The following is a 13,108-nucleotide window of genomic DNA, read 5'->3' on the forward strand; positions in this document are numbered from 1 at the left end:
GTGAACATGACTAAATGTGAAAGTACATTAATTCACTTGCAAAAAAACTGATGTAGTATTCATCTAATTGAATTAAAACAGTGAAATGCAAACCTGCAATAAGTGTTAACACAAGTGTATCTGATCCCATTTTATTAACTAATGTCTTTGCTGCTGACCTTTGATGATCCAGTTCAACCATATTAATGAGCAAAAATGACTATAAACTAACAATTGTGCTTCACTGTTTTTTTTCTTCTTATATTAAAAACAATCAAGCCCTGCGCATATTTAAAAAAATAACGCGAAAGTAACGCAAAAGTAACATAAAGCATTACTTCCAAAGTAACTAAGTAACGTAATAAGTTACATTTTAGGGAGTAACGCAATATTGCAATGCATTAGGCCTACTTTTAAAAGTAATTCCCCCCAACACTGTAAGTAGGGTATATTTTTTGGACAAAGTACCGTAGTATGGCTCCTGCATTAACATTATAGAATCCTATTAAATGGTATAGTGGTACAGAGCGTCTAAATAGTTTTACAGAAAATTTAACAGGATTTTTTTTTACAAAGTCTCCATACATCTAATGAAAATGCATCATCCATCTAAAGACCAAGGCATCTTTTCAGTGATCAGTGCAGATCAGTGCTGTGTTCCATGACCGTCGAAATGTTAAACACTCGTCCTCCGAAAGAACCTGCTCTCCCTCCTCTTAACAAGCAGAAGGGGGGAACATTCAAGGCGTTCCACGTTCTCTGCGCAGTTTAACTGGAAACTTGAGGGGTGCAGCGTAGAGTTTGTGCTATCCACAGCTGGGCAGCTAGAGAGAGAGAGAGAGAGAGAGAGAGAGAGAGAGAGAGAGAGAGAGAGAGAGAGAGAGAGAGAGAGAGAGAGAGAGAGAGAGAGAGAGAGAGACAAGGCGAATCCCTGTGAAATCTGGGGCAGAATGGCGGAGGGGCAGAATGCTTACCTTTCGAGACGGCAAATGTGAGCCCACAATCATCACCGGCGGAAAACATTTTATTTGTGCTGTGAAACTAGGAGAAACTTGTAAATAACAGAATTAACGGGACAGAGGGAAGCGTGAGGTGTCCTGTGCCCTCTCATCTCGAAATGAACTGTCACTCGGGACTACGATGGTTGGTAGCTTTATGCGCTTTCTTTCATGTGGGCTCACCGTGGGACACGCACCAGAGCACGCGGAAATGTGACAAGCCCGTATCGGTGAGTTTATCTATTGCGCATGAAGTTGCTTCGCGCGCACTGCACTCACCTTTGCAGAACCTCTTAAATGGCGTGTCATTAAGATTTATTTTGCATGATATTATTATAGGAGAATGGTTCGCTGTTTGATCTTCTCCGCTGGTGATGTGGGCTATATTAAACAGGTGCTTTTATTACCAACAACTGAAATAATTAAATTTAAAGACTGTGAGTCGAAATTATTAGAATGGTTGTAATGTTTGATAGTTCAATTTAACTTGGAAGCTTTTTAGTTGATGGAAATAGGTTAAAAACAGATCAACTCATTTTATCTGTATATCTTTTTCTCAGACTTCAATTTCTTTTAAACAACTGCACTAGGCCACTAAAATACGTGTGCATTTTGCAACAAATCAAAACATTAAATTGCTATTTTAACATCAAACATTAATTACTTTTGCTGTGAGGTTCGTGTCTCATTTAATTATTCTGCATGATATTGTTCATCTTCATATCATTTTACAGATAGCCTTAAAAATAAAAGTTATAATATACATTTGGATAAACATTAGACATTTTATAGTGAAATTATAATTGCTACAAAAACAAATATTTTAAGATAATTATTTGTTGCATTTCGGTTATCAAATGAGCCATAACGGAATATCTATTTTAAAACAATAATTATTTAGTGGAGTCCAGCCAGCCGCGTGACACTTCTTGTCATGTAATCGTAGAAATCTGGGCCAGAAAAATGACCTTTTGTGCCAAGTGAAATACTGCTAAAATCTTGCCAGTGCAGTGCCAGTTTATGTGTCAAAGGAAAAAGAGGGAAGCCCCACGGGTGACCCCCATAAACAGATCAAGTTTCACTGAGACGAGAACTGTTAAAGTATTTATGGAGCATATTTACTTCGTTATGATTTGGCAAGTTGCGCGAGGCTGCTTAACGCAATTAATGTTTCGCTTTCATCTGAGGCGCACAGAGCATGGAGGAGAGAATGCATCATCGGTCGAGGAGGAAATCATAAGGAAAGATACATTATATTCCATCAAACATATGTAATATCGACTATCCCAAGTTTGAAAAGAGAGTGCTGATTCTTCACTCATTCCATACAGCGTTTGTGTATTTATAGGCATGCAAATCGAAAATTAATGCATTATGCACGCAAACGTTCTTCCAAACTTTCTATTTGTTTTGACAAGTAATGTTTAACTTTTCCTGTAGATTTATATCATTAATGGTCCCATTGTCCAGGACATGACCTGTGCATTCTTAATGTAATTCATAATGCGCGAGTACTGCGAGGCCTGTTTTTGGTTAAGAATTTACTCCATAAAACAGAGCAGAGGGTTTGTGAATGTGACCTGCTCATTCAGAAGATATTACTTTAGTATATAAGCATCTCTTCAGTAAAGCTGGTCAGTGGTCGAGACACTTCCACAGGTGTCCAAATACAATATGAATACATGAGCAGTCGCGAACAAAAGTGGCCATTTCAGACGTTAAGACCCCCCCCCCCCCCGACAAATAAGGATGTTGGATTAAAAAATAAAATAATAATAATCAAATTAAAAGATAGTATTAAGACGTGCTAAGTTCTTAGAAATGCAATCTAACCTTTGTATTATATGTTGGTTTCATACATTCTTGAAACACATACCATTTATATATATATATATATATATATATATATATATATATATATATATATATATATATATATATATATATATATATAAATATATATATATATATTTTTGATTGTATGAGCCTAAAATGTCACATGGTGTAACCGTCACGTAGAGACCCTTTATGTACTCGTTATTTTCAAAATTGTTATTTTCAGAAAGTTTTCAGATGTAGGTAATTCTATAAACAAATATATACAAATGTATATACACATCATGAAATGGCATCCTATCTATTTTTTTCACATGACAGAAAAATGATGTTCTGCAACTTACACTCTGACAAAAATATTAAAATGACATAAATTCAAAAATAATCATAGGAGAGTTGTAACCAAGTCATTTATGTTTGAATAGCATTTCTTAATGTGAGCAAGCATAAGATATCTTGGGGGGGGGGGGTGTCTACAAACATAGTCGAACATCACTTGCAATGCTGTTCTCATTAACATCAACTCTGACTCATGGTTAATAAACTCTAAACTGCTCTTTCCTGATCTGAGGTGGTTGAACGATTCATAAAATTTAAAGGTTGATTGTTTAAGCGTGAGTTGTTCATTGAAAGTTACATTTTACAAGGACACAGCTATTGACAGCCTCAGCAACTAGTAAATACCATAGACTGTATAAGGTAAATACTTGAAAGTTTCAGAGGGTTGCAGCGCTGCAGAGTGTAAAGGCCCTTTTTACGAGGGGAACCACACTGTAAACTAAGAACCCCAGTTAAACATTTCCACAACAGATTTAATATGCCAGCTCTATCAGTGCACTGGCATGAACCGAGTCCTCTGTGACACAGCTACTATATGGTGTTTTTTTCCCCCTCAATTTGACTTTAATCAAGGAAAAAGTTAATACATATGAATGTCTGTGACCCTGTGGAATTCAGTTTGAGATTATTATATCACTGTCTAAGACTTAGTCAGTCTGATTTATATTGATCTATGCTGTTTAAAACATAGACTATGTTATTATTTCTGATAATAAAATATACAGGCTAATCTTTGAGCGTCATTATTTGAGTTGTAACACTTAGAATGTATTTTTTTCAGTCTAATGTTTTGCTACTGAGCCTTTGAGCCTAAAATCTCTTCTTCCTTTTCTCCTTATCAAGCAAAAAGACATGAACTCCTTCCTGTGGACGGTGAAACGGCCTCCCCCTTTCCCTCTGTCCTATCTGTTTGGGACAATCCACGTCCCGTACACTCGAGTCTGGGACTACATCCCTGAGAGCTCGAAACGGGCCTTCCAGACCAGCACCAATGTTTTCTTTGAACTGGATCTCACAGATCCTCTAACCATCTCAAAACTCACTAGCTGCCAGCTTCTGCCCAATGGAGAAAACCTCCAGACGTTACTGCCACGTGATCTCTACCGCAGACTCAAACGCCACCTGGACTATGTCAAACACATGATGCCCTTCTGGATGACGGCAGACCAGCGTGGCCGGGGGCTTTATGCAGACTACCTCTTCAATGCCATTGCAGGGAACTGGGAACGCAAGAGGCCCGTATGGGTGATGCTGATGGTGAACTCGCTGACGGAAGCAGATGTGCGGTCGCGAGGAACTCCGGTACTCGACCTGTTCTTGGCACAGGAAGCTGAGCGTCTCGGAAAGCAGACAGGTGCTGTGGAGAGGGTGGAGGAACAGTGCCATCCCCTGAATGGACTGAACTTCTCACAGGTCAGTGAGTAGGCAACCAGACAGAGAGTCCTGTGTGTGTGTGTTTTGGCAAGGGTGCATGGGAGATCCGGTGGTTAAAAAAAAGGTGCTGTAATGGATTAAGTGATTATGAATATCCACAGACAAACCAGAGAAGAGAGGAAATGAGATAAAAGTCTGGAGTTAAGTCAGAGGGGGAAGGAGAGCAGCTAGTAGGTTGATAGACTGGTGTGGAAATCAATGCTGAATTAAATTGATGAGGTATAGAGGGAGGAAAGAGAATGAATGAAAGTCTGCCTGTGGGGTCACGCTGTCATCTGACACATCTTGATTATCCTATTGCTGCCTGTCGAATGTAACATTAGAGTGAAAGATGGACAAACTAACCTAATTGCTTGATGATATGCAGGTGGAGGGTATCCAGCTTTTATTTCTTCACTGAAAAACGAGTGGGTCACAGATATGTATAGAGCGGAGGAGTTATATTAGACATGCAGAGTGTTTTTGTTCCTTGCGTGTCACACACACACATGCTCGCACGCACACACGCATGCACGCACACACACACACACACACACACACACACACACACACACACACACACACACACACACACACACTATACCCTATTTATATAGAATTTATGTCATATATGTATATTTAAAAAAATATTCATTTATATATATATATATATATATATATATATATATAAATATATATATATATTTTTTTATAATTAATTAAATGTGTGTGTGATTTTTTTAATAGGTTAAAAGATTCAAATTGATTAAATTGTTAAATAAATTACATAGATATAATTAGTTTTTATAAATACAGAGGTCATTTTAAAATATATATAAACTTTAAGTTTATCTATAAAGAAAAATTATATATATCAAAAATATACATATATGCACACCCACACACACACACACACACACACACACACCCACACACGCACATCATACTCATAAAGCTTCTTCTTCTTCTTTTTTTAAAAAAAATTCAAAATATTATTGATATTTGGCACTCACAAGACGTCAACACAACATTAATACACTGCTTACCACCACAAAACCTGCATTGGTGGCAGCAACACAGACATGAACATTCACCCTGCAATTGAATCTGTGAGCAGGGGCCCCTGTGTGACAGGCAACAGGGCTCCTGTGCTAATTTAAGAGGGTACAGGGCAACATAGCCTCTCCATTTTCATCAGCACCTCCTAACTATGCTGTCAAAAAAGAACATGCCTGCAGGGCCCGCCAGCCGGCGCAGCAACTTTAAGGAATCGTGGGAAATGAGGATCCAGCACAGGGTGACAGCTCTCTCGTCTTTAATCTGAGAGAGGTCAAAATACCACTCTCATTCCCAGGCTGACAAAGTTAAAATATATTTTTTTATCTTTTTTATGTAGCAGCAAAATAATGCTTTCAGAAAGAATGGGTTTTAAATAGAATTACAGTCTGGATATTTATTGCATTAGTTATTTCTTTGAGTATGAGTCAATTTTTCACTGAATTGTGTTCATACACTAAATGTCAGCAGAATGGGCAGAACAGATGGAGTTAGGCACTGCAATATGAACTTTTACAAAGTGCTCTTAATAATTCTAGAAGTCTCTGCTTTAGATTCTGGTGAAGGCTCAGCCAGCGATCCATTTTAATCACAGGGCTAATCAGCAAGCTTTTGAAAATCTGAATTTCCTACAGCTTTCCATCCAAAAATAGTCCCAAAAGAAGTAAAGAGCATGAAATGAAAATGACAGAATCTGAGGGATAATTTAAGCGCCTTGCTCGCCTGGAACGCTCAATCAGGAGTTAGGTCAGACAGCACGATCATGCATGGAGGCAAGAAAGAAGGGGTTGGATGATGTGTAAACTGTGGTGTCGCTGCGAGGCTTAATCTGAAACATGAGCCATGGGATTGTGGGAGATCAGAGTTGGGAAAGCTTCCAAATGTCGCTAGCCGGCGTATTAATCGTTCCCAATAAAAGTAACTGCCTATGATATCCTCAAACTTGCAGTGCTCTATTTCTTGGGGTTTTGTGGCATGAGTCATCAGTTGTTGCTGGCATCTCTACACCAGGATTTGTGTCAACCGCCCTGGCCTTTACCTTGAGTTGAAGCAGTTAGCCTGAACTTTTCCTCCCTGTTCAGTGGGAAACCATGCCAAGAGCTCAGGAAGTGCTTTGAGCTCAGAAGGTGCTACAGAAAGGCAGGTCCCCATCCCATTGCTGATTTGGTTCCTCGGAGGATAATGGGGTGTGATGCCTGGAGGATAGAGTGGTTAGCCTGGCCTGGCACAGATCCACGTCTGGCTCTTGGATGGAGTGCATAGGAAAGTTGAAGAGCATTGGGGAGGGTTTGGCTTTCTTCTTGAAGCAGGAGTGGTGAGTTTCAAAGGCCACATGGAGCACATGGTTCATCTCCAGCTCTGCAAATGTGGAAGATCATAGACAGCTAGGTATGATAGGAAGCAACACACGCTTGCTTAAAGCTTAAAGCATGTAGAATACACCAAGCAATCGCAGCACCGGGTGTCTATAGGGATAAAGGGCAAGTTCCCATATTGCATCAGTGGACTGAATGCCTCATGCCTATGCTAAAGCAATGTACATATGTGCTTATTTATCTTGGGGTCATGTTGTAGCTAGCATTTGAACATTCAAGGTGGAGACAAAAACGTACAAGAACATCATATATATATACCACCCTCCTCTGAGCTGAGGTCAAAGGTCACGATGTAGACAATTTTATGGATACTAGAATCTCCGTGTGATACTGGCTAGCAAAGAAGGAAAGTCACAAGGCTATTTTGGGCCCTGTGTAGGCAGTGAAAACCCCACTGCAAACTTAAAGGGATAGTTCACCCTAAAATCTAAATTATGTCATTAATAACTTACCCTCATGTTGTTCCAAACCAGTAAGACCTCCATTTATCTTTGGAACACAGTTTAAGATATTTTAGATTTAGTCCGAGAGCTCTCAGTCCCTCCATTGAAACTGTGTGTACGGTATCTGTCCATGTCCAGAAAGGTAAGAAAAACATCATCAAAGTAGTCCATGTGACATCAGAGGGTCAGTTAGAATATTTTGAAGCATCGAAAACACATTTTGGTCCAAAAATAGCAAAAACTATGACTTTATTCAGCATTGTCTTCTCTTCCGTGTCTGTTGTGAGAGAGTTCAAAACAAAGCAGTTTGTCAAATCCGGTTCGTGAAACGAATCATTCGAGTTCACCAAATCGAACTGAATTGTTTTAAACGGTTCGCGTCTCCAATACGCATTAATCCACAAATGACTTAAGCTGTTAATTTGTTTAATGTGGCTGACACTCCCTCTGAGTTAAAACAAACCAATATCCCGGAGTAATTCATGTACTCAAACAGTACACTGACTGAACTGCTGTGAAGAGAGAGATGAACACCAAGCCGAGCCAGATAATGACTCGTTCACGAGTCAAGAACCGGTTGCATCGGTTTTCGGATCACCAGTAGTTCTCTCTGACAGTTCGATTCAATAAACCGGTTGAAGAAAACGGTTCACCGGTTCTTTTGCGCTCGACGTAATGGCATCGTTGGCGATGATTGCAAGCCTTCGGTTTACCTGGGCTCATAACATTAGCACAGAATCAGTTCAGAATCAATCATCAAAAGAATCAGTTCGGTTCAGACGCTCTGTGTGTCAGTCTGCTTCACGCTGAATCACACATGTGCAGTATCATCAGCTCCTCGGTTCTCGAATCGGACACGTCTGACAGAAAGTCAAAAAGATCCGGTTACATCGAATGATTCATACACGAACCGAATATGACAAACTGCTTTGTTTTGAACTGTCTTACATCAGACACGGAAAAGAAGACAACGCTGAATAAAGTCGTAGTTTTTGCTATTTTTGGACCAAAATGTATTTTCAATGCTTCAAAAAATTCTAACTGACCCTCTGATGTCACATGAACTACTTTGATGATGTTTTTCTTACCTTTCTGGACATGGACAGTATACCGTACACACAGTTTCAATAGAGGGACTGAGAGCTCTCGGACTAAATCTAAAATATCTTAAACTGTGTTCCGAAGATAAACGGAGGTCTTACGGGTTTGGAACGACATGAGGGTAAGTTATCAATGACATAATTTTGCAAATTGGGTGAACTAACCCTTTAAACCTAGACTAACAGAATAAAATTGTTGGAACTCACACTTTAGCAGAACCCACATCTGTTTTCAACTGTGAAGAATGAAGAAGTGCTGAAGTGTTGATGGACCTTGGAGGGATAGAGTCTGTTAAAATGGGATTAACAGAAATGTATAGGTCAAATACAACAGAAATATTTGTACACTCACTGTGAAGTTGTCACGAGCTTTTCGCCATATTATTATACAGCAATTAGTTCTAGTTCACTAAATTGTTTGTATCACTTCGCTTCTCTGTGTTTGCTGCAGAGAATTCAAATTGTATTAACTACAGTCTTTTTGTTGGCAGAGAAAAAATAAACCATACTGTATAGCCAGTCATATTGTGAATGAAATGTCAGTTTCCTTATATAACTTGTTCTTTTTCATTTATTTGGGGTCAGTAAGATCTTTTATTATAATTATTATATAATACTTTTATTGAGCAAGGACATATTAAATTGATTAAAAGTGACAGTAGAGACATATACAATGTAATAAATTAATTATTTTTAACGTCTAATCAAATAATCCTGAAAAACAAAATTTAATAAAATATTAAGCAGCTTTTCAACAGTTTTCAACATTGTATTTTATAATTAGAAATGGTTTTTGTGCACCAAATCAGCATATACCAATGATTTCTGAAGGATCATGTGGCACTGAAGACTGGAGTAATGTTGCTGTAAACTCAGCTTTGCCATCGCAGAAATAAATTACATTTATTCCTATATGAAAATATATTCAAGAATAGTTTTTTTTAAATTGTCATATTTCACAATATTATTTTTTTCCAGCATAAAATACTTCTTTCAGACTAGCAACAGAACATCACAAGCAAACAACTGAATTACAGTGTAGTTGCACTTTTGCCTGTATGCTTATTACTTAATCAGATATGTTATTAGGAATGATGGAAAAAGTGTGGAAAATTTCCATCATACATTTAGCAAATGTCTCAACTGGCTTGTGTTCAAAACTGTTTATCATCAGTATTCTGCTACAAATATTTACTCAGCACTCCATGCTGTAACCATCTTATTGACCTCAGATAAATTCTGCATATTTAAATGATAGAATTAAGGAGAATCTGACTTTTTTAAGCACTGGGCGCTATGATCGGCTGGCATGTGCAAAAGCATGATGGATAAAGCAGCCACCTCTCTGCTCCTGCTGGATAACCTCCTGGCCCAAAATATTTTCCTTAGTCTCCAGTTTTTTCTTACTCTATTCCACTTTGTGGAGGCTTTTTGCACACCTCTGTGACATACTACCTGCAGAATGGAATATCGGTGTCAGCATACAATGGACTTAGAATCTCAGAATGTGGGAATGAGAATACATGAGCTTCAGTCTGATGGAAGCAAAGATGTTATCATCAAATTATTTTCTCATTGGTTCAAGATGGATTGTAGCTTGGTGTTTTCACATGGCTGACTGGATGATTTTTTAAGCATGTCTTTAAATATTACCCAAGATTATGGCACTGTCTATATCATAAATGCTTCTGACTCATGAAAGACCTCGGTTTTTTAATCCACAACTTTCTTTTTCTTAATTACCTATCATGCTTTTAAAGAAATGCAATTTCCATTTGGAGGATGTCCACTAGGGGACTTAAGCCTTCAATGATATCAAGAGCAAATGTGTGTAAAAGCAGCACTGGAGCCAATTCAGGCGTTCTAAGGGGCTTGTGAGCATACATGCGGCAGTCAAACTGCTGGCTTAATTACTTAATTAGCCTTTTTAATGACTAAATTGCCCCCTGCATTGGCCTGAATAGGAGGCTTGCTCTGGAATTCACTGAAGTGGAAAAGCCAAGCCACGGATACCTTGAATGTTTACTTTCATCAAAATGGGAGGTAGTTACCTACATCAAAGTGCCATCTTAACCAGAGCATGGCACACACACAGCGAGGAAGGAGGGTGTGCCCTTCCTCACAAAGGAAATTATCCATGCAGTCCACACTGACGTTTCTGCCTGACAAACATCCTGTTCTGTGACTTTTACAGCTTTCTGTCAAGTTTAAAATAGAAATATAGGAGTAAAGGGGAATCAAAAGTGGTGATCATGGGCAATCGCGTTCCCCCCTGGAATACAATCGTGGAGGGGGCTCAAAACAATATGCTGTTCATGCTTGCTCTCTAAAAACTGGGTGTTTATTTGGACCAGCTGGCTCCACTTAACACTACCTGTAAGTATTAATACAATTTTTTTTCTATCAAAATATGGAAATATGGCAATGGGTGTATCGTTTTCGCCATGCATGGTAGACCAATCACAACAGACTGGGCCATCTGACCAATCAGAGCAGAGTAGGCTCATGGAAATGACGTGTTTAGAGAGACTGAACCTTAGAACTGCTTAGAACGAATCGTTTGAGGAAAATTATATTAAATGCATATGTTGAGAAACAAAAATGTTTATTTGACCATGCATGCATGTAAACCTGTAGTAGGAGACTCCCAAAACATTATTAGGAACCTTAAAAATGGCCTGATAGGGGCACTTTAAAAATACAAGTAAAAAACAGATGAACATGCTCCTCTTGATATGTAGTTTAAAGAACCATATAAATGTCTTAACATACAGAAATTGAGGCTGGGTTTGAGCATGCAAGTTGCTGTTAACAGTGAGTGGTCCCTGGTGCTTCCTATTGTTAGTGATTCATGAAACATCTCAATGACTGAATGAAGGGCCTGTCTTGCTAAGTCTGTCGTGCTACAGTATTCCAGCCCTGATGAATTCTACACATTGGCAGATAGATTGTGCTCAAGCAGCAGGGCTATGAGTTCCCAGCAGCTGGGGATGCACAAGACAGAGTGCTATTCCACATAGCTGTGATCCCAGTGCCAAGATCCACCTTTCTTTTCCTTTCTCTTCATCTTCTTCACTGCATTCCTTCTTTGAGAATGGAACAGTGATTCAATCTTTGCTTTAATGACCTCACGTCATGTGAGAGGTCGCCCACCAGCTCTCTTTCCTATAAGTGAGTACAAGGTCTATTTTACAGAAAAAAACACACATACACACAAATACAAGCAATGGGTGTAACAGAGTTACATCAGAAAGCAAACTGCAAACACTCTTCAAACAGTCAACAGATAATGAGGTTTTGAGAGTGTTCCCTCTTCAAAGGAAAGATTCTGAGGCGACTGACCACAAACATGGCACCCTTTCAGAAATATGAGGAGACTTTCCAGCTTTGCGTTTGTTATTGGAACAAAGAACAGAGATTGAGAGACTGAAATATATTTGTCACACACACACACACACACACACGCACACACACACACACACACACACACACACACACACACACACACACACACACACACACACACACACGCTACTTGTGTGGTCAACTTAATCAACTTTGAAAGAGCAAGAACTGCAAGATGCTGACTTTATATGACAAAACTGAATATTCAATTCAATTCAAATTTACTTGTATAGCGCTTTTTACGATTCACATCATTGCAAAGCAACTTTACAGAAAATGAAATGTTTTACAATATTTAGTACTAGCTTATCAGTGGTCACTGTCAGTTTATGTGCATATGACAGAAATTTCTGAAAAATGTATACGTAGTTAAGACGTAGTCAGCCGGATGATGAATACTATTAACAGCAATTATTATATGATGCAATCACACTTGTAGCAATATTTGGAAGTTTTTTATGTTGTTTTAGGGTTAGCATCATCTGAGGTCTCTTCTCAGGTGTTCTGGATCCAGACTGGAGCTTGTGTAAAGCCTTGTTACTACAGGATGTAAATTATATGAATATATGGGGCCAGTAGTTTTTTTATAAAAAAAAAATAAAAAATTATAAATATATATATGTACATATTTGTGTTCAGAATGGAAAATGATTGTGATTAATGTGATAAGAAATCTTTCTTGAGCACAAAATCAGCATATTAAGAGGTTGATGATTTCTGAAGCATCACGTGACACTGAAAACATGCCTGTTGAAAATTCAGTGTTGCCAACATAGAAATAAATTACATTGTAAATTATATTACAATAGAATAGAATTAAATTGTTATAATATTTCACAATATTACTGTTTTTACTGTATTTATAACCAACCTAGCTGACTGGCATAAAAATATAAAAAAAGATACTTACATACCCTTCCCGAAACTTTTAAATGGTAGTGTGTGTGCACGTGTATGTATGTATGTCTATATAGCAAATGTCAATATTTATTTTACTAATTTAACTTAGGCTACATGGGTTAGGAAAGCAATGTGCTAATAATACTGTATATCATAACACATTTCTACCTCTTTCAATCAAATCTCAATGGATAAAATCAAGTCTCACTTTATAGTTCTTACTTATATACTTATTCCACATTGAATATTCAGTCTCAGAAATC

The 13,108-nt window shown here is 38.2% G+C and overlaps 1 protein-coding gene across 1 annotated transcript in view; it reads left to right on the forward strand.

Annotated features, from left to right (window-relative positions):
- Nucleotides 1-1,001: 1,001 nt before the first annotated feature.
- LOC132115212 (metalloprotease TIKI2-like) overlaps nucleotides 1,002-13,108 on the forward strand; it is a 62,359-nt gene continuing 50,252 nt past the window's right edge. Inside the window, exons 1-2 of the mRNA XM_059523603.1 lie at nucleotides 1,002-1,207; nucleotides 3,996-4,565. Coding sequence (XP_059379586.1) covers nucleotides 1,097-1,207; nucleotides 3,996-4,565 — 681 coding nt within the window. The 5' untranslated portion in view covers nucleotides 1,002-1,096. The remainder of the gene's footprint in view (nucleotides 1,208-3,995; nucleotides 4,566-13,108) is intronic.

The sequence above is a fragment of the Carassius carassius genome, chromosome 34, assembly GCF_963082965.1.
Source record: "Carassius carassius chromosome 34, fCarCar2.1, whole genome shotgun sequence".
Lineage (NCBI taxonomy): Eukaryota > Metazoa > Chordata > Actinopteri > Cypriniformes > Cyprinidae > Carassius > Carassius carassius.